Source organism: Onychostoma macrolepis, chromosome 06 (assembly GCF_012432095.1).
Source record: "Onychostoma macrolepis isolate SWU-2019 chromosome 06, ASM1243209v1, whole genome shotgun sequence".
NCBI classification, from domain to species: Eukaryota; Metazoa; Chordata; class Actinopteri; order Cypriniformes; family Cyprinidae; genus Onychostoma; species Onychostoma macrolepis.
Genome location: NC_081160.1, coordinates 12071509 through 12098718, shown reverse-complemented (window position 1 = coordinate 12098718; position 27210 = coordinate 12071509). Strand labels below are relative to the sequence as shown.

Sequence of the window (27210 nt, the reverse complement as noted above, 5' to 3'; positions counted from 1 at the left end):
TTGATGGAGGTGGAATCCAGAGCTCCTCACGCTACGACAGCAAACACCAAAATGAGCTCTCCATGTTCTGGAAGCGCCGCCCTTTTAATGCCTGGCTCACACTACAGGATTTTTAGCCTGATTTAGCCCCGATTTCCCCCTCCCGAAAATCGGAGGGAAAATCTTGTCGAGCACCTCGATCGGTCCAGATGTTCGGCGCGGATTATCTGCTAATGTGAGGCGTTCACCGATAGAACTTTGCACCTCCCGATCCTCTAGCGCACAAATCGGGGCCCCCCCGATCATATCAAACATGTTTGATATTTAGGATTTAAATCGGGATGATGACGGCTATATGATTACGTCAGCACTTATAACAGCCAATGCGCGACCGCAAAACAGCTGCTGTACGGCTCCTGGATGGAGGAAACTGCTGCTTGAAGTTTTGTAGTAACACGATTGTCTGTATACTATGTTGAAAACGTATCACAACCGATAAGGAGAAAGATAAGTTCTGGGGTGAAATCGCCTCAGTTTTGAAAGTATGGGGTGAGTGAAAGCTGCTAGCATGCTAGATAACATATGTAAACATAGCTGGTGAAATCGCGCTCCATCTGGCATGATAATCTTAATAATATCTTGTAGTGTGTGATGTGCCACGAATTTCATATTTTGTAGTGTGTGCATGTTTAAGATTTGAGGGTAGATGATCTGCAAAGATTCTCCTTATGAGTGTGCTGCAACCAGATTTCATAATGGATTTTAAAACTCCTGTAGTCTGAGCCCGGCTTAAGGCCAGCCAACTCCAGATCCACCAATCACGATGACCCCCTGCACACACACATACACAAAGCAAGGCACACAAAATGCAGATGCCGAGGATCGTAACAGTCATTTAGCGTGTGAGTCAATGTCGTTCAGCAATCAGCAGAAAGCAGATGCAAAGCGTAGTTATAGATACTGTGCACATACACTTGTTTATATATTCATATTCAACATACATAACATAACTCCATGACACGTTTAACATAATCCCAGATTTATGAATGTGTAAATGTCTGACCAATCAATTAAAATGTTAATTATACAAGTAAACTTTGTGCTTTGGTCATCTAAACCACTTATTTAGATGTATTTTATTTAATGAGTAGATGAGGCACACATTTTAATAAAGCCAAATCAGTTTTTTTATTACGAATAACATTTGTTGACTTAACTCTCTCTATGGCATAGCAGCAAACTACCTTTTTGAACCTCTCACCGCCCGTTTAATTTTTTAAATTAAAAATATACACACATAATATCACCTGACATGTCTGTTCAATGAAATGAGGCTCTAAAGTGGATGTCGCCTTTTTTGGGGGTGTGGGCCAATCCTTTTAGGATGTAAAGCCACATGGGGCATAGTGCCAGAAATTGATAAGATAAACATCACTTTTTAACATGTTTAAATTTAAATAACTATATTTATAAAAAAAAAAAAAAAATGCATGTCCATTAATATGTAAGGAAGCATGTTTAATTATTGAAAGACTTTTTGTTTTTATTTATATACTAAAACTGTGTTGTTGTTTTTGTTCGTTGGCAACATTGTGCAGTTAGACCACTTTTGTTCAGGTAATATCATGCTATAGGGTGGAGATGTGCTCAGATGCATAATCAGAAATATGATGCGTTCATGTCATCCTGGGCAGTTTTTACAAGCTCAGAAAAAACTCAAAGAATGTGCAGTATAATTATTATTTTTATTATTGTTATTATGCCACAGAGAATGAGGAGGAATGTAATTTTGTCCCTATCAGCTCATAAACTGGCTAAATGAGTAGTTCTTTTCTGGAAAAATATATTAATCTTCTTCATTAACAGTACACATAATGTGTGCGCACGCACACATTCACAGAGAAGGATTGTGCTTCCATGTTTTATGGGGACATTCCATAGACTTTTGACATGATTTTTATTTTGTACAAACTGTAAATTGTGTCCCTTACCCCTAAACCTACCCCTTACAGAAAACTAAAAAAAAAAAATCCTTCTGTATCATTTCTAAGTTTATTTCCTCAAAAAAAAAAAAAAAAAAAAAACTACTATAAGGGACAAAATAGAACTTTAATAAAATATAAAAGTAAATAAATTGTAATTAAATTGTTTTATTTACAAATTACAATTGTAATTCTAGACAGTTACCTATGGCTATGATTCAGAGGTGGGACCAAGTCATTGTTTTGCAAGTCACAAGTAAGTCTGGAGTCTTTGCATTCAAGTCTCAAGTCAAGTCCCGAGTCAAGACAGGCAAGTTCAAGTTGAGTTGCAAGTCGTCAACTTAAAGCTTCAAGTCCTAAACAAGTAATTAATGCTATTTGCCCAAATTAGTGTCTCTGTATTAATTACTACAGTAAATTTAAAGTCATTAATAAGTATAATTATAAAGATGTAATAATTAGTGGTGTTTCATTGAGGAATGAATCATTGTTTGTGAACAATTATGTTTTTGTAACTCGTGTGTTTTTAATGTAAACTCGTGTGTGAATGAGAACTTAGTTTAGTAACGTTACTCACATGCTGTGACAGCCGCTTTCTGTCCATTTGCTTTGGATGTGTGCACTCAGAAAACCGTATCTCAGAAGTTTAAACTAATATGGTTTAAAACACATAATTTCAGCGCTATAATCAAATGAAACAAATGTTTTTTAGCAGATACGAGCTGTAATGGCACAGCTCTATTCTGGAAAATGGGGCGGGGAGCAGCAGTGCATTTGCATTTAACTGCTTCCGCTTAAAATAGGCATTTTCAAAATGATATAATGATCTGTGGGGTATTTTGAGCTGAAACCTCACAGACACATTCTGGGGACACCAGAGACTTATATTACATATTGTATAAAGTGGCATAATATGTCTCCTTTAATAATTCTAGGGGTTGAGTTAATATGTCGGCTTTACAAGTTATAGGCTATGTCTCTTGGCCACAAGTAGCCTAAACCAAACATGTCTGGAACAAACAATGTTCAGCAGGTTTAAAATTATTCACGGCAAAACTGTAGCTATTCAGATACACAAATTTATGCAAGTAAATGTATTTTGTGTTTTAATCAAGTTCATAATGATCAAAGTTGATGGCTTAGTTTAGGGGCTGTATGTGCGCTATGTAATAGAGCCTTTTGGATTTACAACACGTCAATTCATCCATTTCTGAGTGAGTGGCTTGTAAACAGGAAGAGCAGAGTGAACTTTATATGTAGGCTACATTACAAGCATTTGACGTGAAAAATTCAAATTATATTTGAAAGGTTTAGCCTATTATTAGGCCACTGCTGTTTCAATGTACATTCAATATACTTCTTTTTCTTCTTGTTTTGTAGTATTATTATTATTATTATTATTATTATTATTATTATTATTATTATTATTATTGTAATAAGTGGTTTAGTGATGATTGTGTATTTTAAATGTCTAAAACATTAAATATCCTAAACATTATGTGGGTGAAAACACTAACAAGCACTTACTTAGCGAGTCCCTCTCTGGCTCAGTGCCAAAAGCTGCTCACAGTCTGATAATATGCTTCAGTAACTAGCCTGTATTGATCAGAACTGTTTTTTTTGTTTTGTTTTTTGTTTAAAGATGAAGACTTGCGGAGTCACAGGGCTGAAGTCCAAGTGAAGTCTCGATTCACTGATGTAAAAGTCTAAGTCAAGTCACAAGTCCTCAAATTTGGGACTCGAGTCCGAGTCAAGTCTCGAATCATGCAATTCGAGTTTATAACTCTATGATTTTATTAATATAGTTGTCTGATTGATTTTATAGTCTCAAGCATTCAGAAATCACGCAAAAGAAAATTAAGCAGTTTTACTAGGATAAAACCATGGTTAATATTTGTAAGGGTTGTGATGTCCACGTTTTGTTTTTTAAGAAATTATAGAGGCTGTCATTTCTATCGCAAAAAGGTGGCCAAAAATGAAAGATTAAGTGGATATTTTAATTAAATGTTTGGTCAATATTAAACAAGGACTTGATCGTCCTGTAAGTGTAACAGCAGCAATTACCAGACCTTTGGCTACCTTTGCAGGCATTTGTAATAATATATTATGTACATAAATTGTTTATTTTGTATTACATTATGTATTTTAATAGTGGTATTCAATGAAACCATATAATTATTAATTAACCAATTATTATTGCCTCATTGTTTTTATATAATGCAATTTAAGTCATTTTTAAAGCCTGTTGTTTCACTGAAAGTGATGCACAGGCTCATTGATGCTTCATCTTTTTTTCTTTTTCTTTTCTCGGCGCCGGATTGCTGATGTCTTTTCATGGGCATAGTTGGCCATAAATTATGATCATTTGCATTTAGGTGACATAAACATGAGGCGTGAGCGGTCGTGGGCACAGATGCGGGAATGGCGCATCACGTGTGCTTAGCCTACAGTAGCCTACTGCATTTTTTATAAGTTGGTGCCCTACGCAAACTGCGTACTCTGCGTATAGGAGCGCCGCTGCTGAATATACTTATGCATCTGATGGTTTCATTTTATGTGTGGATTATTTGGTTTATCTGGATTATTTAAAAAACAGAAGCATGCTGAATGCACTCCGATGTGAATCTCTGGTTTCAACATCTCTGATAAATAATAAAGAACATGATATAAGACTGACTAATGTTAAAGGTCCCATGGCATGAAAATTTCACACTGAGGTTTTTTAACATTAATATGAGTTCCCCTAGCCTGCCTATGGTCCCCCAGTGGCTAGAAATGGTGATAGGTGTAAACCGAGCCCTGGGTATCCTGCTTCACCTTTGAGAAAATGAAAGCTCAGATGGCCCAATCTGGAATCTTCCCTTTATGTCGTCATACGGGGAAAGGTTACCTCCCCTTTCTCTGCTTTGCCCGCCCATGAGAAAATGAGCTACTACCGTGCAAGGCAAGCGCAATATTTTTTTTTCCTCGAGAGACATCATGGCTTGCAAACGAGCGAAGCATGGCAGTTGCTCAGTGTTTGGATGTACAAATGAACACCGAAGTATTTTTTTAGTTCCTTCATCCGAGCCTATGGCTAGCATTAGCTACATGATAATAACTGAAACAGCATACATAAACAAACAACTAAAGTACCGTATCCACAATATTTTAAACTAACCATTCGGAGACGTCCTGCTGTAGCCGCTGAGTTGCAACTTCTTCATCCGGTGCTTCTCCATCCGGATCAGATTCTGGGTCAAACTGAAAAGCTTGAAGGACTGTGCGTCTACGAGCCATTGCGATACATCCACTGTCAACATTAGCGCATGGTAGCGCAAGCTGGTCAAGGCCACACACCCACCCTCCACCTTGCCCCGCCTCTCTCCTCCTCATTAGCATTTAAAGCTACAGACACAGAAATGGCACGTCCTAAGGAAAGCTCATTGTGGGACTGGCTCATAGTGGCTGAAATTCTGCACCAAGGCTGAATTTCGGGAAACAGACTTTAGATACAGTACTAGGGACCACTTAGGCCTATATAAAAGCATCCAAAAAGCAGCATGTCATGAGACCTTTAACTTTATTAACGTGGAGTGGGGGGTTAAGTGTTATGGAGGTTGGGTACCCACCAGCAGAAACGTAAATCTGCACCTGTGGTTACGCTACCAGTTTTTGCTGGTTTAGCTGAAGTCTTTTTAATTTTTTTTATTCAGACTAGTTAAATTCTTTTTATTTAAATTCTGAATTGACAACCCTTTTTGTAGCATACTTCAATGCTCTAGTGCACAGGAAACTGAGTGCTTCAAAGTATGATTTACTTGATCTAATAGACGAAGCTCTAATGCACAGGGAACTGAGTGCTTCAAAGTATGATTTACTTGATCTAATAGACGACACTCAGACAAGTTGTTGCTTGCTTATTTCTCTAGGTTTACTCATTCACATGTTATAATCAGATTGTTTGTTTTCTCTTGATTTTCTCTTATGTGCAGGGTGAAGCGACTAGGCTACTTTGATCATACTCAAAGGCAGCTTGGAGAGAGAGCCTTGTATGTGTTTCCTGCCAAGAGTGAAACTACACGGATCACCTGTGAGGGTCCAGAGGGGGCACCTGCTCACCCTGAGGACCCTGTTGTTCGAAAGGTATAGTTGATGTTGTTATAGCTGTTACATCTACAATCAAACATGTACAGAAGAACAATAACATTAATGTTCTATTAAACTGTCAACACTGAATCTGTCTGTATTAATGTTTACTTGTTTCTTTTTGTTTTTCTGATAGTTTTCTTCAGAACATGATGCTGTTAGAAAGATTTAAACACTGTTTACTTCATTTGTATCTTCATTTGTGTTATGTTATGCTATTGCTTGTAATTTAGCTTATGGACTGTATATCTATCTTGAATTATTATTTAAAAACCCGAAGCAATTTTTATTTAATTGAAACGTGTGTGTTTTAATCGATTAGTTGACATATGATGACTAACCTGGTGTTAGTCAAAACTAACTAGTTTTCTAAATGAAAAGAAATGGTGTTTCGTTTCTTGTTTTCTGATCATTATTTGTTCATTTTCAGTTAAAAAGAATGTTTAAAAAGGAAGTGGGAAAGACAATTACAGAAAATGCAGACACACAGAGTAACAATTCAGAATCAACAGAGAAAATGGAGGGCACGGAAGGTACTGCACTTGTCATTGTCTTGTAAACTACAAACTGAACTGAATTGTCAATAGTCAGCATGGTCCACGTAATTGTTGCTTCAGTGTGCTGTTTGAATAGGTATCCGATTATGTAACTCTTTAGAAATTGTCAAATTTTTTGAACCATGTCTTATTCTCCAGGTGAAAAGAGATCAGTGCAGGAACAGGACTGTCCTGATGATAATTCTGTTCCATGCTACCCCAACAATGGTCCTTTTCCATGCCAGGATGCTCTGGAGGAGGGAAAAGAGCCACCACTGGATGTTCTTCAGGGACAATGGGCCCATTTGGGGGAACAAGAGTCAGATGAGGAGCCAGGGGATGATACAGATGATACCAGTTCTGTCACTTCCTCTGCCAGCTCAACAGCCTCACTGCAGAGTGGCCCGACTCGAAAAAAGAGCATCCCCCTCTCTATACGCAACCTAAAGAGAAAGCACAAGAAGAAGAGAACTAAGTTTTCACGCGAATTTAAACCAGGAGACAGGTGAAAGAATCCACAAATGTTTTATTGATTTCCGAGTTCAAAATTAAAATCTAGACCAGCTGTTTTGTGTTGTGTATCATAGTGCTATACCTGCAGAATTACTCATGATATCATGTAAACATTTGACAAACAATTCTAAATAATAGATTTTATTGACCTTTCGATTCTGGATAGGGTTATATGGCCTGTCTTACACATACTGCATGAGTAGTGTTTTTTTGGTGCCCATATTAACAAATTAAACTAGGAGTGTGAGCCATGTGGTGTTGCATATATAAAAGGGTTACTAAAAAGCAGTAAAAGGATAAATAGGTGTAGCACCAAAAACTTTACAGATAGCCCATTCTGAACTATGCTCTAAGCGAAAAACTAAAGCATCAGGAGATTAGATAAGACAAGGGAAAACATTGGACAACATTTGAATGCTGAATGCAGGCAATTCAAGCAGCCAACACCTGATTGGGGGTGTGCTGTAGATAAGCTATGTACTGTTGTGTTTTAAATATCACCTCATCCCAAAACCATTCTGTATTTTATGGCACATTACACTGTTGGTTCATAAAAAACATTTATTTCTACAGGTGTTTTTCCTGTATTTTAAATTTTGTACTTAATTGCGCATTACATTGTGTTTTAGGGTTAACAGAAATGTCCAGAAACCATTACTGCATAATGTCCTGGCAGAAAATTACCAGTACATTTTCTGTGTTTTTTTTTTTTTTTTAAACAGTGTTGTGTAGTCCAGTTTGTAAACGGATGACTTTTATGAACCATGTCTTTTGAATGAATTAGTCAAAATGAGTCGCCGGCGAGTGGTCTAAAAGTCACTCCCTGAACTGCAGGTTTCCAAATTAGGATCTCTCCAAAATGGTTACGATTCCCTGCCTGTATTGAGCGTGTTGTTATGTGGTCCTGTGGATGCAGTTAGCATTTTGATGTATATGCAGTAACGAAAAAATAGCATTTTGATCTGTATGCAGTGAGACTAGGGACAACCTTGCTGAGCTCTGTATGCATTCACCTGCCTTCCATTGTATAGAGTATGACTCAGGAGACTCCTTGTCCTTTTGAAAATGTTCTTGATGTGCATTTATAGTATCTGTCATTTTCTTGAAAGCTCACTTGGAGAGAGGCAATTGTGTATCATATTAAGAAAATACCACAAATTACAATATTTTAATAGTAATATTAAAAACATAATACACCTGTTAATTGTTAAAGACCATGTTAATAGTTTAAAAAATAAGATCAGATATTATAAGACCCATCTAAAGGTTCACAACATTTCATTTCATGTATTTCTGTCAAATGAAATACATTCACATTTACATTACATTTAGTCATTTAGCAGACACTTTTATCCAAAGCGACAAATGAGGACAATAGAAACAATCAAATCCAACAAAAGAGCAATAATATGCAAGTGCTGTGACAAGTCTCGGTTAGTTTTACGCAATACACTGTTTTTGTTTGTTTGTTTGTTTTGTTTTTAAATAATATAAACAAGAATACAAGTAGATAGAATAGAAAAAGAATGGAGAACACGTTTTTTAAAATAAAACAAGTAGAGATAGAGAGCGCTAGTGTTAGAGGGTCAATATATATATATTTTTTAATAAGACATTAATTAAATAGACTCTTATATGGTGTGTCTGTTTGTGCATAGGGTGGCAGTCGAGGTTGTCTCCACTGTAACCTCTGCAGATGTGATGTGGAAGGATGGTCGATTGGAGACAGGGATACGGTCCAATGACCTGATCCCTATCCAGCACCTGGACAACCATGAGTTCTGCCCTGGAGACTACGTTGTAGACAAACGACGTATGTTCTATATTTAACACAGTTGTGCAATTTTCAATATGGCTTTTGATTTGCATGTTTTATGCCCTTATTTAGTGGAGCAGTCCTTATTAGGTTGATTACAATTGACTTGGCAGTTATATCTTTTAGACAAAACAAGTGATTAAATCTTGCTTTTTACTCACTTGAAATTCAAATAAATTGCTTGATTGTGGCTCCTGCAGCCCAGGCTCTTCAGGATCCAGGCATCTATGGGGTGATTCAGTCAGGTGACCATAAGGCCAGAACCTGTGCAGTCAAGTGGGTCAAACTTAATGCTGCAGGCCACGATGTTGAGGTATTTTCATTTTTAGCATCAAGAGGTGTGTGGGATTGTCTGTTTTCATATTTAACAAATTAAGCTTGTTTATGTAGGTGATTGGGGAAGAGGAAGACGTTAGTGTTTATGACATTGCTGATCATCCAGATTTCCATTTCCACACAACGGATATCGTCATAAGGATTGGCAACTCTGACACAGAGGACTGTGAATATGAGGTACAAAAATAGTTTTGCATTTTAAGAGAATTTAAGAGAACATTTCCAGGCTTACCACATTGTCAGTGTGTTTGTATCAAGTGAGTCTGTTATGTAATTTTAAAATGTACCTGCTGACTCTTCTATGAGTTTTGCTTGGAGTTTGATCTCTCTGCAGCACCTCATAGTAAATTTTATTCAAGTGCACATTTTTTTATTTAAAACTTGGACAATATGCCTTGGTGCCTCTATGGTAGTTAGATAGTTCTATCTTGTTATTTACAATTTTTGTGTTCTTTGGTTTTCGTTCTCCTTTTGCTTTAATGCCTTGCCTCAACTGTCCTGTAGAGATCTGTTGGCCAAGTGTGCAGGGTGGATCTGAGCAGTAAAGTGGAGGTTGTGTGGGCTGATAATTCTAAGACAATTGTCCTGCCACAGGTATGCACCAGTTTACTCAAACTGATGTAATGATCTTGCTACTGCATAAGCACACATCCACCTATATACCCTAGAACTAACACTTATTTATTCTCTCTCTCTTAGCACTTGTATAATGTCGAATCTGAGATTGAAGAAACATATTATGACTCTGCAGAGGGCAGCAGTAGTGGTGCCTCATCTGAAGAATGGGAAGATGAGAGTGATAGCTGGGAGACAGATAATGGACAATTGGAAGAGGAACCAGGTGGTGTGGAAACCATCCCAATCTCCTCCCCCACCACAGGTGCCAATGCTGATGGCAAAACCCATGGCGTGCATGCCTCCACGACTACAGACTCACCAGGAGCTGTCCCCACTCCTGAACTTCCTGGAGGTAGAATTAAGTACCAGATAAAATGTTCTCTTTAAGTCAAGTCACCTTTATTTATATAGCGCTTTTAACAATATAGATTGTGTCAAAGCACTCAACAGTATCAAATTGGAGGATAGAGTGTCAGTAATGTATAATGATAAGATTAAACACTCAATTTTCAGTTAATGGCATTTCATTGTTGAATTCAGAGATGTCATTGTCTACCTCAGTTTAGTTTAAATAGTATCTGTGAAATCAAATTGACGATAATCGCTAGAAATTAAGTGTCCCCAACTGAGCAAACCAGAGGCGACAGCGGCAAGGAACCAAAACTCCCTCTGTGACAGAATGGAGAAAAAAACCTTGGGAGAAACCAGGCTCAGTTGGGGGGCCATTTCTCCTCTGGCCAGTCGAAACCCGCAGTTCAATTCCAACCCCAGCTATGTCAGATTGTGCAAACGGCTTATCTGATTCTGTGGTCTTGTCCCGATGGGGCATTTTAATTTATAATTTAATGTATTTGTTATATTTGTGTTTTATTCATTATTTGAATTTTTTTCATTTACATGATTTATTCATTTGCTAAAATTGTCATTTGCTATAATTGCAATGTATAGTTTAATGCAGTAATCTTTAGTGCACTGACATTAAATACATTCACATTACAAGAGAAGCAAAATGGATAGAGGCCAAACGTCCAAAATTCCCATCAGTATAGACCTTACAGAGTGTTTATCCATTGTAAGTGAGACTCCAGACTGTATAAATGTTTGTCAAATTTACCAGTAGTTATTGTGCACCACCTTGAGCTTAATTCGCCTCGGGTATATTTTTACTAAACAACTAAAACTAAATCACATTTTTATAATAAATTATATTATACTTTTATATTATTATTATTTTGTTTTTACATAAAACTAAATATATTCTATATGTGTATATATAAAAGTATAATTTATATTTTCATAGAGATGTGATTACATCATCAGTGGCATTGTTAGGTTGTCTGGGTACCTGTGTGGGACATTGGGATTCTCTGCGACATCAAAGATAGACAACACTAAATACTGAATTTTGTCAAGTGAACTGCAGATATCCTCTGCTCATTGCTTAGGGTACATTGAACACTTTGTATCAATTATTTTTATTTTTGCTTGTTCAGGTGGAGGTGGAGTTGCACCTGAAGAGAAACCCAGTAAAGAGACTCCGCCACGTGGCTTCCGTGAGCTTAAAGAAGCCCTGAAGATTTTGGAAAGTTTAAAGAACATGACTGTTGAGCAGCTCTGGACTGGATCACCGACCTCTCCCACTGCCGAACCATCAGCCACAAGTGCTGCCACAACCCCTGCCGATGCCAAACCCACAAAAGAAAAACGCTTTTTGGATGACATTAAGAAACTTCAAGAGAACTTGAAGAAAACTCTAGACAATGTGGCGATTGTAGAAGAAGATAAAATGGAGGCTGCCATTGAGGAGGAAAAAGTGACAGCGCCAGTGCAAGCTGAACCACAGACGCCTGTGCGTTCTGAGTGGCCTAGTGACACGCCGGTTTTGTGTCAACAGAGTGGAGGCAAACCGGGTGTCACCTTCACCAGTGCTAAAGGGGAAGTGTTTTCTGTTTTGGAATGGGCACCAGGTATAGATACCAGCAAACCATTTTTTTTTAAGGAACAAAAAACATTTAGAATTCTTGACTGCATATATAGTACCTTCTCATCTGAACAATATATAATGATTTATAATGATAATAATCTGTTGAAATTATTGAAAGCGACTTACATAGTATTGAAGTTACATATTTACATTTTAATCAGAGCTATCAGCACTAGGGCTGGGCGATATATCCATTTAATACACAGAGCCGTAGATCACTGACAAGCTACGCAATATTGGGTTCATTATCGCAGATGAATTGCCTTCGATAATGAATGCAATATTACATAGCTTGTCAGCGAACTAAGGCTCTGTGTATTAAATGGCGCTCTATTTGAAAACAGGTGATGGAGATTTACTGCTAATCACGGAACCGGCTTTACTGACGAGATGCGCATGAATATCGTGTTCGATATATCGCCAAGCCCTAATCAGCACCACTATTTAAGCTACAAGAAATCTTGCCTAAGATTTATTCCAGAAGCTTTCTAAAATGACTCCTCTTTCTCACCATAGACACTCACTCATTTAAAAAAATGGAATTCCAGCCAGCAGAGGCAAAGAAGTTCTTTAGCACTGTAAGGAAAGAAATGGCCCTGCTGGCCACCTCTCTGCCTGATGGCATCATGGTGAAGACTTTTGAGGACAGAATGGTGAGTGTGCCTTTTTATCTTTTTATGAACAGGTTTGGTTGTTGGATTTTGTTAATTTTGCAATGTTTGAAAAACAACATTTCCTCAAAAAATTATGATAGGATTCTTCAATTAACCTTTCTTGTTTTTCTCTTCAGGACCTTTTCTCAGCTCTCATTAAGGGCCCTAACCGCACTCCCTATGAGGACGGACTCTTCCTTTTTGATATCCAGCTTCCTAATATATATCCTGCTGTTCCTCCTCTCTTCCGTTACCTCTCTCAGTGCAGCGGTCGACTTAACCCAAACCTGTATGACAATGGGAAGGTTTGTGTCAGTCTTCTTGGCACCTGGATTGGAAAGGTAAGCTGACCTAGTCTCTGATCTAATTTTTGAGTAAAATACTCGTGCACTAGCAACCTATTTGCACTCCCTTTGATCATTCTTCTTTGTCACTATGTTGGATGACTTTACTTTTTGTTATTTCAGGGGGTCATATCCTAAATTTAGTTTTACATGGTTATTAAATTCTCTCTGATCATTGGAATGAAATTGTGGAATGCACAATTTAGATTTAGCACAAAATAATTGGTACCCTCCATTGCATAGTTTGAATATTTGTTCAATATTGACTAGGTTTTTTTTTTGTTTGTTTTTTTTCCTTTCACAGGGTACTGAGAGATGGACCAGCAAATCCAGTCTACTGCAAGTGCTTATCTCTATACAAGGTTGATTTAAAAGCTACTTCTATTATGCTAGTTATGCTTGTATGCTTGTTAGGGGCTACTTTTTAAACCCAGTCAGCACTGTTATTATTGTACTGTAATAATTGTTGTTATAATGGACAAAAAAATGAAATGCAGAATATTTTTGAAACTTAATTAGTTTAATTGAAGTTTGATAAGAATCTGTGAAATTCTCTTAAAAGGGCGGATTGCTTTAAGGTAATAAGCAGGACTTGATACCACAATTTTGGCTTCGGTATGATGCCAAAATCTAATACCTCATCATTGATACTAAATTGATACCATAGGTGACAAATAAGCAGCCTCAAATGATAACCGAATTAAAAACACTGCAAAAAAGCACTGTGTGAAACTCTGCAGTAACAAATTTGTTGCTTGTTTTTGAGCATAAACGTATAAAAACAAACTTCTGAGAAGCGATATTATCAGTTAAGCTGAAAACCCTGCACAATCTCTTATCTACGTCGTGTTTTTTTTTTTTTTTTTTTTTTTTGAATACTAAAGGGATTCGCAAACATGCTTCCACTGAACTCTGTGAGCTAATGATGGGAAGTTCAGATCATTTTACTGACTCGGATCTTTGAATCTTGTTCTCTTTTTTTCAAGTCATTTCATTCATTTTAGCAGAATATAATTAAAATGTTACATGTTAATAGCTAAATTCACCATCTACTTATTTACTAATGTTGATCACATTTAGAATAATAAAAATAAACTATAATGCAGCCAAGGCCAAATTATGAGAAACAGAAATAATTAATTAATTGAGGCTATGCAGTCTGTTAGTTTCCCTCACCTCCTGATCTGAGTCATTATTTTTTTGTCACATCACATCCCCGTAAGCTGAAGCTATAAAGTCTGTATCGGAAACGGAGTTGATTAATTCATCTCTCGAGTCTTCAGGTTTGAGTCTTTCGTTCAGCAAATGCTATGCAGTCTATACAAGAAACAGAAATGATTAGTTCACCTCTCGAGTCTTCAGGTTTGAGCTGTTCATTCTTTTGTCACTAGCCTGCTTCCTGGCTCAGTAACAATATGTAATGTTTGTGTTTAAGTCTGTTGTTATTATATGTAGGCATCTTTGCTTTATCAAAGTGAATTTTCCTCATCATACGGATGACGTTTAAAGCATTAATCAACTCTTTCTTACTCGTATTCAGTGTTATGGAAAAGAACCATCATGACAGAAATTCACAAAAGTATAAGTTGTAAGAAATAAAAAGCTACAATTTGAGACCAGAAATGCATCACATAACTCTTAAAAAACTGAATATGTGTGTGTGTTTGTAATGAAGATTGGAATAATTAACTAATTTCTGTATCCAATACCATTGTCACATCACATGACAAAAGAACGAACGACTAAGACCTGAAGACTCGGCTTTTGAGATGTGTGAAAATGTGAAATGACATAATTTAAATGTAATTTTGAATCTATGATTTCATTAGAAGCCCTCTTCACTTCTCTCTTGCACTGTTGTGTAAATATTTTGTCTCCACCCCTTCAGGTCTGATCCTGGTCAATGAGCCATACTATAATGAGGCTGGCTTTGACAGTGACCGAGGCCTTCAGGAGGGTTACGAGAACAGCCGCTGCTACAACGAGATGGCACTTATTAAGATGGTGCAGTCAATGACTCAACTTCTTCAGCAGCCTGTGGAAGTCTTTCAGCAGGAGATCTGTGAGCACTTTGCCTGTAGCGGATGGCGACTGGTCCATCGGCTGGAGTCCTGGCTAGAGTTGGATGGGGCAGTGACTGACCGTGCTTTACGTTGTGGTGTTGGAAGCCTCCATGGAGAACCTCTAGAAGAGATCCCATCCGCTCTGGCCCACAGCAGCCCAAGCAAGCAGGATGTGCGAAGCGAAGATGAGCTTGAGGACTCGGGTCTCAGTCCCTCCACAGTGGGGCCCAGTGGACTTCCTGGTTCAGGTGGGCAGCGGGACCTGAGCCAGAATTCGGAGTGTGATAGTTCAGTTGTGGGTGGTGCAGGATCAGAAATAACAGAAGGTTCTGAAGGGGTGTTGGGTTTTGTGACATCACAACAAAATATAAAACCGTATCAGGAGTCTCAGCCGGCTGTGAGACCAAAGAAACGGAGAAAGAGCTATCGCAGCTTCCTTCCAGAGCGCAGTGGCTATCCAGACATTGGATTCCCACTCTTCCCTCTTTCCAAAGGCTTTGTGAAGAGCATGCGTGTAGTTTTGCAGCAGTATCGTGCTACTCTCACAGCTGCTGGCATTCCTGAAAACAAATAATCGCCCTCCAGTGTAATTTTCCCCTTTTTTCTTTTCTCACACTTTATTCAACCCAAGAGCTGTGCTTTTCCCCTTTAATCCTTTCTCATCAGGTCACTAATGTTTCTAGCAGCCTTTGTTAATTGCTTCATAGCACATCTTTAGTTGCTTTGTTTTTTGTTGCCTCTCATTGGTCATGGGGTGGCAGCACACATTATTTGTTTCCATTAAAACAATGTTGAAATTTCATATGCTTCTATCTTGTTTCCCTAACAACCACCCTGCCGCCACACTGCTCTCTCAGGGAAGAATGGACAAAACAGATGGATGTGAGACTTTAAAAGATACTGAGGCATGACTGAAGCTTTTGTTGTGTTGTGACTTTTCAAGATTTATGGGTAAAACTGTACCAGAGGGATTGGATTTATTGTGCGATGGGGTGCTCCTAAATGGTCTTAAGCATTGTCATTTGCTACTATGGGGAGGACAGAGACTATTTTTTGATGGGATCACCATCAAACTCTCACCACATATTGGTTTGCACAGGTTGAAAGAAGTTCATTTACAGAAAAAAATAAGGATGTTAGTTTTTCCAAAAAGCTTCAGATCAGATGTGGGATTGTTGTCCTTGGTTAAACAAATAATTATTTCCCAGCATGACTTGCTCTCTGGTTCATATTTTCATGTTAGTGCTGCTAACATTGCATTAACTTTCAGTCTTGAGCAGTATCATCATTCTTTTAAAAATGTTGGTGACTTGCTTTTTGATCCAAAATATAGTCAAAGTTGTACAACTGCCCAGTCATCTATACTGTACAGACCCCTGATCATTCCTGCTGGTGTTTTGCACAGAAATCATATTAAAGTTGAGTGTCAAGTTTACATTTAAATACAACAAAGCAACCAGACACACTAAACTATTTCTCTTGAAACTGGAATCTAACATCCCCTTTCTTTTTCCCTCCCCCTCCATGGCACAACAAAGAAAACTTTTCAACATTAGTAACTATTATTCTCTGTACAGTACATTATTTAAAACATTTCTTACACTTTTGCCATAAATGCATACATATCATAAATCCAGTTTACATATATGTAAATAAACAGTGGGATCTTTAGTATGAGGCAGGTCAGTCATCTATTCTATTAAATGTGAGAAAGCACCCAGAGGTCTGTTTTACCTGTCCTGAGAATCAACTAATTAAAAAAAAAAATTACTTTAAGAGGTTTAGCAGCCAGGATTCAGATGTTTTGAGCTGTGTTTGCATAAAGGTTTTTTGTTTGAACACTGATAAGTTCGACCGGTCACGTCCCTAATTCTTTCCTCTGTCAAACATTGTTGCCTTAAAACTGATTTCAAGCTTGACCCTAGGTTACCCTTTTTATCGTGTTATACCTAGCATTTTCTGTTAAGGGGCCCATCAATCGCACTAGTTAAGATGGAGAGGCGCAAATGTTAGTAATTATTTTCACAAGCACAATTCAAGAAGTCGTATTCTTTATAGACAACTGTGAAATGGTTTGTTTGTATATTTGCCTAATATACATTTTTTGGGGGTGACTATTTAATCAACTACCAACTTTTTCCAATATCATATATTTCTCTGTGACATGATTTAGATGCTGTGATTTAGAAGCTTCATGTTAATCCTGGTGCTGTGGTTCTCCAGACCACTGGGAAGCAGCAGACTAGTTTCAGAATGAGCAGTTTAGACCTCACTCTTTTGTTTACATCAACATAAGGCCAGCTGTAATTAAAGCACAGCCTTCAGACAGCTCTCACATGTCTTGTATGTGCTGTTGCTCATTGTGATGCAATACTTGAGAAAAGTACACAGCTTTATATCATCAGGCTGTTTTACATTTAACAGATCCTACTAATTTTCTTAATTTCGCACAGAAGTGATTGCACATAATTATACTTGAGTTGTGAGCAGCTGGCTGAATTATTTGTTTTTTTTCCCTTTCTCTCTTCTTTTCTTAATCCAGCTTGCTTTTTTTCTGTAGTTTGGCAATTGGGCTTGATACCAGATGTGTAGATATAATAAATGCTAACTTGCGCACAGCAGTAAATCAGCAGTAAAAGTGTTTTGAAAGACAGAAAAGAAAAAGAAATCTCTGGCTGATGGCTTTGTTTCATCTTGAATAAGATAAGATATTCTCATACATGTTTCCATGCATAAAAGTTGCTGACAGTAAGATTTATGTAACTTGTTTTCTTTTGAATTTGTAGCTTATTACAGTTTGGCATTTGGAGAGTACAAATGCTTTATCAAACAGTTTCATGTGCACATTGCCTCAGTTGAAAGAGATTAAACCCTTAAGTCTCTCTTCCACTACACACTTTCACCAATGCAGCCCTCCATGATTCATATTCAGTAAATTTCATGCATTTTAGTACTGAAATGTGAAGCTAAGTCTCAAGCAAGAAACGAACATCAACCTTACACTCTGAGCTATTTTCTGTGTATGTGTACAAAACTCTGAATTTAATCACTATTATGAGGAGAGGTAATAGCCAAAGCATGTAACATGTTGCTTTAAGCCTTAACGGCTACACAAGACTTGACTGTACAATGTAAACATTTCCACAGTGGCCTGTATTGGTAAACTAATAAACATATGATTTGTAGCCTGAATTCTCTGTACAGACGTCATGACTATACATATAGATTTTATATTTAACAAACAGTTGAGTCCTAAGTGGTCATGTGAATGCTTGGGGTGTATTAAAGTGTGTTGTATTTTTATTTCATTTATTATTATTATTATCATTATTATACCATTTATTTTGGTTGCACTAAACAATGTAAAAAGTGAAGCATTAAATTCTTTGCAAGCAGAACCATGGCAAAATATTGTAACTATCCTGTCCATTTTTTTTTTTTTTTTTTTTTTTCAGGAATTGATTGTCCATCCGAAAAAAAAAAAAAATCAGAAGAAAAACACATTTGAACAAACTTTTATTAAAAAATAATAAAAAGAAAAGAAATGCTATCTTTTTGCTTTGACTTTCCAATAGAAAAGGTTCAAGTGTGGAAAAAAATACATTATTCTGACAATATTAGATACAAGAATTTAAACTGAAAAGAAGTCAGACACTCATTCCAGAAACATGGAGTTGAACGGTAAAGCTGCTCTGGCATCAAATTTTAACTTCGTAGTAGGGTTGTGCCGGTAGACTAGTATCGTGTATCTACAATAGCAGATGTCTTTGTCGATAGTCAAGACGATATTAGGCTCTTTCTCCCACTACTGTATAAAGCTATTATATTATTATTATTATTATTGGGCTATTATTATCAAATTGCCCCGCTATTTCACCTCAGGGCACTTCACACACGCACAAATGAGGATTAGGCTTCGAGTCTTCGGGTTTGAGTCGTTTGTTCATCACCTGACAGCCTCATAAGCTAAACACATTCAGTCTGAGGGAAAAATACTTAATAATAATAACCAACTCTTTAGTTTATTACCTTTGTTATTCAGTGTTATGGAAAAGAATCATGACAGAAATTCACATTTATAAACTGTAATTAGAAAGCTACAATTTGAGACCAGAAATGCATCACGTAACTGTAATAATAATAATAACTATGCACCCGTTTGTAAGGAAGCTTGTAAATTAACTAATTTATCTGTCCAATGCTGTCGCTTCACGTGACAAAAGAACAAAACACTCGGGAGACGAACTAATCAATTCTCTTTCCGGCTCTGACGGCATAGGTTTAGCTTATGAGGCTGTCATGCATGAACGAACGACTCAAGCCCGAAGACTCGGGAGACGAACTAATCAATTCTCTTTCCGGTTCTGACTGCATAGGTTTAGCTTATGAGGCTGTCACGTGATGAACGAACGACTCAAACCCCAAGACTTGTCAGATAAGAAGTGAGTAATAATAGAAGACCCAGGTAAACAATGAATTAATCTTTTCTGTTTCTTATAGCATTAGTTTTGTATTGTTTGTAGTGTGATCAACGTTTGCATAAGTAGTAGATGTGTTAGGGAAGTAGCACGTAACATTTTAATTATATTTTGCTAAAATGAACAAATTTTGACTCGAAAAAAGATTCGTTCATTTTGCTGAACGAGACTCAAAGGCCCGAGTCAGTAAAATGATCCGAACTTCCCATCACTAATAACCAATCACATACAATTCTGTTGAGTTTACGAATGCAATGACCAATCAGAAGCGTTCAGATGAGTCATCGCCGAAGCGCCGCTATTTCATCACCGCGCGCGCTCGCTGACTGAATTCTCTCATCAGAAATAACAAAGTGAAGATGTACGAATGTAAGTAAGATATTAATTTCACCGTGTAAACAGCTTTAGAGATTATTATGGGAGTTTTTGAGAGTGCTTGAATTCGCTGGACTGAAGTGAAAACGTTATTTGGTAATGTAAACGTTCTTTGCTCTTTTTGTACAATGAAAGTGTTATGGGCTAGTAACTTACAATGTACAATCAATTTTGATGTGGGCTTAGTTTTAGAGTCCATTTTTTAAACATTTCCAATGAGGAGGAGAAACCTAATTTTCATTTGTGCGTGTGTGAAGTGCGCTGAGGTGAAATAGCGGGGCAATTTGATAATAATAGCCCAATAATAATAAAATCTAACAGTAATTTAATTATAGGGGATTTATAGTAAATACACTCATTACATACATGCAGTGCAAACCAATTCAAAAACATTAAATTCTAATAGAAAATAGACAAAAACACAATGCATTCATTCATGAATCAACATTTATTCAGTGCTACTTTCTACAAATACTAAACCAAAACATTTTGAACATTACACCTGTACTTTAACCATGCAAAGTGTTACCAATCATGAGCACAAAAAACTGACCACATCAATTCATAGATTGCACAATATAATCAACTGAAAAAGTCTGTGTCTCATTAAGGATGTGCATAGTTAAATAATGCTGTTATCAGTGAAAATTATCAATAATTATCAGTACTCTTATTGATACAACTCCCTTAATTTGGTTAATCCTATCAACAGCCTGAGGTGACTGTGACTCAATGGGGAGCATCTTCTGGCAACAAATTAATGTCTACATGTCAATAACTCTAAGATAATACAAGTTCTGTGTTCAAAGTCATGTTCAGTTAAAGGGACAACCATTAAAGGGTAGGTTCTGGGAATTTAAATCCACATTATACTGTCACAAAGTCTGTAATATGTGAATAAACATTATTCGGATAATGCAAAATATTATTTGGCTGACAAATAAATGGGTATATCTCATGGAACTCAGAGAAAGATTAAACATTGTTCGTTCACATATATTACCATCATAGTAACAATACAAAGTGGGTTGAAAATCACTCAACGTATGCTTTAAGGCAATGATTACAATACATAATATTTGTCAGGTTGGTATGTTCATCTATAGTTGCCATGATCTGGGGTCTTCTTGAGTGTTGGCATCATCTGAAGTAACCACAAGTGAGGCTGGATCCAAGCTGTAGTAACACTGGGATGGGAAACCTGAGAGATAGAAACAGGAAAACAAAAGGAGAAGAATTAGCATAGATGCTTTTCATATTATTTCAGGCAAAAGATGATTGTGCATTTATTACTAGAGTACAAGGTTATGAGTTGTTATGTGAATGCTTGGCTAAAAGATGTATTTTTAATCTAGATTTAAACAGAGAGAGAGTGTGTCTGAGCCCCAAACATTATCAGAAGGCTATTTGAGAGTTTAAGAGTAAAATGCGAAAAATCTCTGCCTCCTTTACTGGACTTTGATATTCTGGGTACTGTCAATAGTCCAGAGTTGTGTGACATTATTTAGCTTACTTTGCTATAATTTGGTTAAATCGCAATCTGATTTTATTCTATATCCCTTAGTAAGCATATAATTTGTCCTCAGTATTCAGGGAACAGACACAGTCTGCAGTCTAAAAAGTAGTTTTATAGTCCATTCAAATAAAATGTTTTAATTGGTCAAATATTTTAGAAGACTACAGCAAGTTATGTCAATTAAAATTTAACCATTTACTCCATGTGTTTTATATGTTACCTCAACTAAGATTTATTATTTGGGCATCATAAGAAATTGCGGGGGAACTAAAACATATATTTTTATAGTTTAACAAAATTATTAAAAATGATTAACTGGTGTTTATCAATCACTAAAAACACACAATTTACAACACATAATAGCCATTATTTAATAACAATCTCCATTTATAACATTTGTCCTACAGACTAAACATACAAGCTTAAAGAAGAAAAAAAAAGTCACCTACATCTCGGATGGCCTAAGGGTCAGTAAATTAACAGCAAATTTTCATTTTTGGGTGAACTATCCCTTTAAAGCTTCAGCTGACAAACATTACATCTGTAATACAACTGCAAAATTCAGTTTAAACTTTAATGAACTAAGAAATACCTAAACAAGCTAAACAAAATGTTAGCAAACAAACATTTATAAATATTACTACCGTTCACAATTACATCTTTAAAATGAGGCAGAAGTCACAAAAAAAAAAGTTACAGTATATAAAATCAAGTCAAGTCACCTTTATTTATAATGCACTTTATACAATACTGATCGTGTCAAAGCAGCTTTACAATCAAACAGGAAAATAGTTTGTTAATCATGCAAGAGGACATTAACAAGTAATTTTTCCAGTTAAAGTCAGTTCATTGATGATTCAATGAAATCATCATTCAGTTCAGCTCTCTTCCAATAAAGTCTGTGCAATCAGCCAGGCGTCCCCAAATAAGCAAGCCAAAGGCGACAGCGGCAAGGACCCAAAACTCCATCGGTGACAGAAACTGAGTAGAAAACCTTGGGAGAAACCAGGCTCAGTCGAGGGGCAGTTCTCCTCTGGCCAGACGAAACCAGCATGGCGTGGTTTAATTCCTGCACAGGTCAGATTGAGCAGAGGACTTGTCTGGTTCTCATGGTCTTGTCCCGATGGCCAACGAGGTCTTCACTGGGAATCTGTCTCTGGAGCTCATCTAGCTGACATGGCCTCCGCTGACATTCAGGGCTGTAGAGGTCGTCTCTAGGTGCTGATTCACCATCTGATCTGGATACGGACTGGATCTAGGTGGCTATGGTGACCTCGGAATAAGAATGAAACAGACTAATATTAGCGTAGATGCCACTGAAAACAATAAAGCACATTTTAATTGTAGTAAACACTCTAAACATTTACCTGGAATGAAAACAATAAACTCCTAGTCTTGAAGGTACACACAGTATGTAGTTGAAGTGGAGCGGTCTGGTGTTTGGTGCCTTGGAAGAACTGACTTGGTTGCATCTGAAATCTTGCAGTGATGACAAAGCACCAATGAAACCTTTGGCCACACCCTGATGGAGAAAGAAAAGTATGTTTTAAGTAAAAAAAATTAAATGATGCCTTTTAAATCACTTACAATGTATCAATATCAGTTAATTAAGTCAATTTGTGATGAAACAGAATTTTTTATTTATTAATTTTTTTGGCATAAATCCATCCATTGCACAACAGGGAGCATTGATGCTGACTGGATTTGTAATAGAACATATACATTTCATATTATAGGGCTAAGTTACCTTAAATAGCATAAATTGAATTCATTATAGTAACACAGCTTTTGACATTGTGTTTTATGGATTAAACAAGGTGAGAGCACGTTCCCTTAACTTAAATTTCCCTCAGACATAACGTATCATACAACGCTTATTCAATGTTTTTATTTATGTTGTACGCTTGTGTATAAATATATACATTTTAAATAAAACATTTACACCTTTATAATATATGTTTTTATAAATGCAGTATAACGTTAAGTACAAATATTTATTCAGTGCCACTTGACTTACTTATATCCACTTTTTAACAACAAAATACGAATCAGGAATATTTCCTGAGCAGCAAATCAGCATATTAGAATGATTTCACATAATCATCATGTAAAACTGAAGAGTAATGATGCTGAAAATTCATCTTTGATCACAGACATAAAATACATTTGAACATCACTCACTCATGTTTGGATGTCAAAACCTTCTTAAAATAACTTTAATAAAGCATTGTAAAAGATGCATGGTGATATGCATATATGAAGTGATTTAATGAGCTTTCTCATGCAGCTTATCTATGTTTCCCACATCTCTGTCAGCAGCTTCCTTCAGAAACTTCGATATCTTGGAGCTTCTCTTCTGTTGTAGAAGTGTTACTCCTGAAACCACAGAACAATTTTTATCAATAATTGTTTGCCATTAAATATCAAATTACGTTTTAACTAGATTGAGTTAATACATGCTCCTTTAAGTGGCGTCACCGATTAACAGTAAAGTTACAGCACATATTTTAGGCTAAACAAATTAGTCTAATTCCAATAACCCATTGACAAAACCTTTACAAAGCTATTAAAATCTCCCAACTACACATAAATATGATGAAAAGTCAAAACTTTGATAAATCAGAGCTCAATATACAGAGTTAACATACATTGTCTGAAAACAGTTGAGATGCTAACGAACTTTTTCGAAGACACTAAACCGTCTTTATGAAGTAAATATTCAACAGAAGCGTATCAATTACAAGAAAGAAAAGTGTCAGGAACAGTTGTATGTAATATTTGTGTGATTTTAGGGACTAAACTCACCTGAAAACGGTGAAAACAGCAGCGAGAGATGCAGTGTTGCAGCTGTCAGTTGGAGAATTGCCGCCCTGTTTCCATGGTAACTTCCTCCCTGCAGCGTTTGAATGACTCAGAGCGCGCGTCCATCAAAACACGTCACAGTCACGCACCATTTAAATAAACATTATATAGAACATAAACAACAACAAAAAAAATATTTAATTTTGAATTTTAATCGTTTTGTAGTTATATGACCCATTCATACATAGGTGTAAACTGCAACCCGCAAGTGATAGAGGGAGAAAGTAGCACTTTTATTTTTATTTAATTTTTATAGATTTTTTTTTTGTTATTTTTTACTAGATTTTGTATTGTTGTTTTTACGATCATTCAAACTATTTCTTTAATTTAAAAATGTGCTTGCAGTTTTTTTTATACTATACTTTTGTTAATTATAACTCTCACTATTTTTATTCAGTGCTTCAGATTCCTTTTAACTGTAAAAATTTAATGTATAGACCTTTTTCTGAACGCGGAAGTCTCCCCCGATTAGAACGGTGCTTTACATTTCCGGTTTCTAGTCACATTTACATATTTTCAGAGCCGATAATATAATGTGAAACCTATGAAAGTCATTTTAAAAAATCATGTGGCGCCATTGTTTCATCACTTTACAGTGTCGCAATGACCGTCTTTTTGCAGTAAAGGACCAGTCATAGTTCAATGAGTGGGAAGATGACATGAAGCGACATGAGGCTAGCTGCATTGAAAACAGATGAGTGCACATACAGCTCCCGATCGGGGTGAAGTTCATGGGATTTTGTACACAGAATGATAAGAGCAAATATTATTTTAACATATATTATTATTTCACACTCAGTTTTAACTTAAGCGCTGCAAGCCATATATACAGTGCCTGACAAGACAGATTTTCTGATACGCAAAACAAGTACTTTAAAGGAATTCCTTAACTATATAAAATCGCACCTTTGTAAGATATCAGTCAGCATTTGAACTGCTATGTGTGTGTGTGTGTGTATTTTGTAGTTTTTCCATTATTCAAGTAATCTCCAAGCAGTACCTGCATTTAAAGTTGTAATCCGGCAATTAAGGACGCGGCAAACCAGTGTAATTTACCTGGCCTCGGTCTTGGCTAAGCCTGATCATCACCGTCTCCTCCATTATGACCTAAAATAAAAACAAAAATGATCAACTCTGGCTCCACCTATCCTGTCAGGAGGGCAGCTCCCCTCTTGCACCGTTGCTATGCGACAGGAGCGGCAATCCGAACACCTGGGGTTCGTCCGAAATCGCATACTTTCCTACTATATAGTATGCGAAAAACAGTATGCGAGGCGAGTATAGTATGTCCGAATTCATAGTATTCGAAAAATAGTAGGTGAGAAGTACCCGGATGACCTACTACTTCCTTCCGAATTCTGTAGTAGGCATACAATGGACACTTTACTATCCCATGAGGGAGAGGCGGCGTCATATTCGAAAAATGGCGGAAAGCCGCAATGCGAATGAGTTTTTGTTTTCAATTTGATTTATTTCGTTAAGTAGTAATTTAAAGCTTTCTATAGATATATTTATCATGTCTGTGAGGCGTGTATTCGCTGACTTTCGTAAAAAAGCGTATCGTTTTCTTAAAAGCACGACGTTTTGTTGATCTTGTGAGTGCACACAATTAGTTCCGAATGAAGTATTACTCTTACCTTTATGAGCAAAAATTACGGCCTATTTTAAGTTGTTTCCATTGAAAAAAAAATGCAATTGATTGCGCTGGTGCCTCCATGTCCACGGGACGCCACACACTCCGGGCGGATAGAACATTAGATGGCTCCGGTAAGACCAGAGGTGGTGGATTGTGCATTTACATTAACAAAGCTTGGTGCACAAACTCTGCTATTGTTGGGAGTCATTGTTCAGCTAAAATTGAGTTTCTCATGGTTAAATGTAGACCGTTTTATCTACTGCGGGAGTTCACTTCCACCATTATAACTGCAGCCTATATTCCCCCGGATGCTGATGCCAAGCTTACTATGAAAGAACTTCACGCAGCCATCAGTAAACAACAGACTGATCACCCGGAAGCGGCTTTTATTGTTGCAGGTGACTTTAATCACTCAAACTTAAAGTCAGTGCTACCCAAGTTTCACCAGCATGTTTCCTGTCACACCAGAGGAAACAAAACCTTAGACCATGTTTACACAAACATGGCTGGAGCTTACGTTGCGACATCCCTCCCCCACCTGGGACAGTCAGATCACCTTTCTTTGTTCCTCACCCCCAAATATGCACCCCTCATCAACCGTGTGAAGCCATCAGTGAAGACCATCAAGGTGTGGCCTGTGGGGGCAGATTCCACACTCCAGGAAAGGTTTCTACACACAGACTGGAGTATGTTTGCTTCTCAAGCCACCAGTGGCGCTCACACAGACATTGACTCTTACACCTCCTCTGTATTGGATCATATCAATATCACCATTGACAGTGTTACAACCCAGAAACAGATCACCACATATCCAAATCAGAAGCCTTGGATGAACAAGGAAGTGCGACTCCTGCTGAAGTCACGCAACACTGCCTTCAGATCAGGAGATGCACAAGCCTACAGCACATCCAGAGCAAACCTGAAGAGGGGCATCAAAAAGGCCAAGCACTGCTACAAGCTAAAGATAGAGGGACACTTTTCCAACTCTGACCCTCGACGCATGTGGCAGGGCATTCAGGCCATCAGTGACTACAAACCCACCCACTCCACCCCCGCAGCCACTGATGTCAACTTCCTGAACTGAAAGAGACAACAGAGAAACTGCCACCAAGCTCAATCCCTCAGCTGACCACCCACCAATCATACTCTCCTCCACAGATGTCTGCAAGGCACTGAGCCGGATCAGCGCGCACAAGGCTGCTGGACCAGGCAACATCCCTGGTCGTGTTCTCAGGGCATGTGCGGAGCAGCTCGCTGGGGTTTTTACAGACATTTTCAATCTGTCTCTTGCCCAAGCAGCCGTACCAACATGCTTTAAATGCACTTCCATTGTGCCAGTGCCAAAACACTCTAGTCCGAGGTGCCCTAATGACTACCGCCCTGTAGCACTC

General features: G+C 37.3%; 1 protein-coding gene across 1 annotated transcript in view; it reads left to right on the top strand.

Moving 5' to 3' along the window:
- ube2o (ubiquitin-conjugating enzyme E2O) overlaps positions 1 to 18374 on the top strand; it is a 62702-nt gene extending 44328 nt beyond the window's left edge. The window contains exons 8-20 of the mRNA XM_058778655.1: positions 5936 to 6086; positions 6520 to 6622; positions 6785 to 7130; positions 8797 to 8951; positions 9155 to 9267; positions 9345 to 9467; positions 9795 to 9884; positions 9990 to 10260; positions 11402 to 11875; positions 12409 to 12545; positions 12683 to 12886; positions 13194 to 13251; positions 14778 to 18374. Coding sequence (XP_058634638.1) covers positions 5936 to 6086; positions 6520 to 6622; positions 6785 to 7130; positions 8797 to 8951; positions 9155 to 9267; positions 9345 to 9467; positions 9795 to 9884; positions 9990 to 10260; positions 11402 to 11875; positions 12409 to 12545; positions 12683 to 12886; positions 13194 to 13251; positions 14778 to 15526 — 2974 coding nt within the window. The 3' untranslated portion in view covers positions 15527 to 18374. The remainder of the gene's footprint in view (positions 1 to 5935; positions 6087 to 6519; positions 6623 to 6784; positions 7131 to 8796; positions 8952 to 9154; positions 9268 to 9344; positions 9468 to 9794; positions 9885 to 9989; positions 10261 to 11401; positions 11876 to 12408; positions 12546 to 12682; positions 12887 to 13193; positions 13252 to 14777) is intronic.
- The last annotated feature ends 8836 nt before the right edge of the window (positions 18375 to 27210 follow it).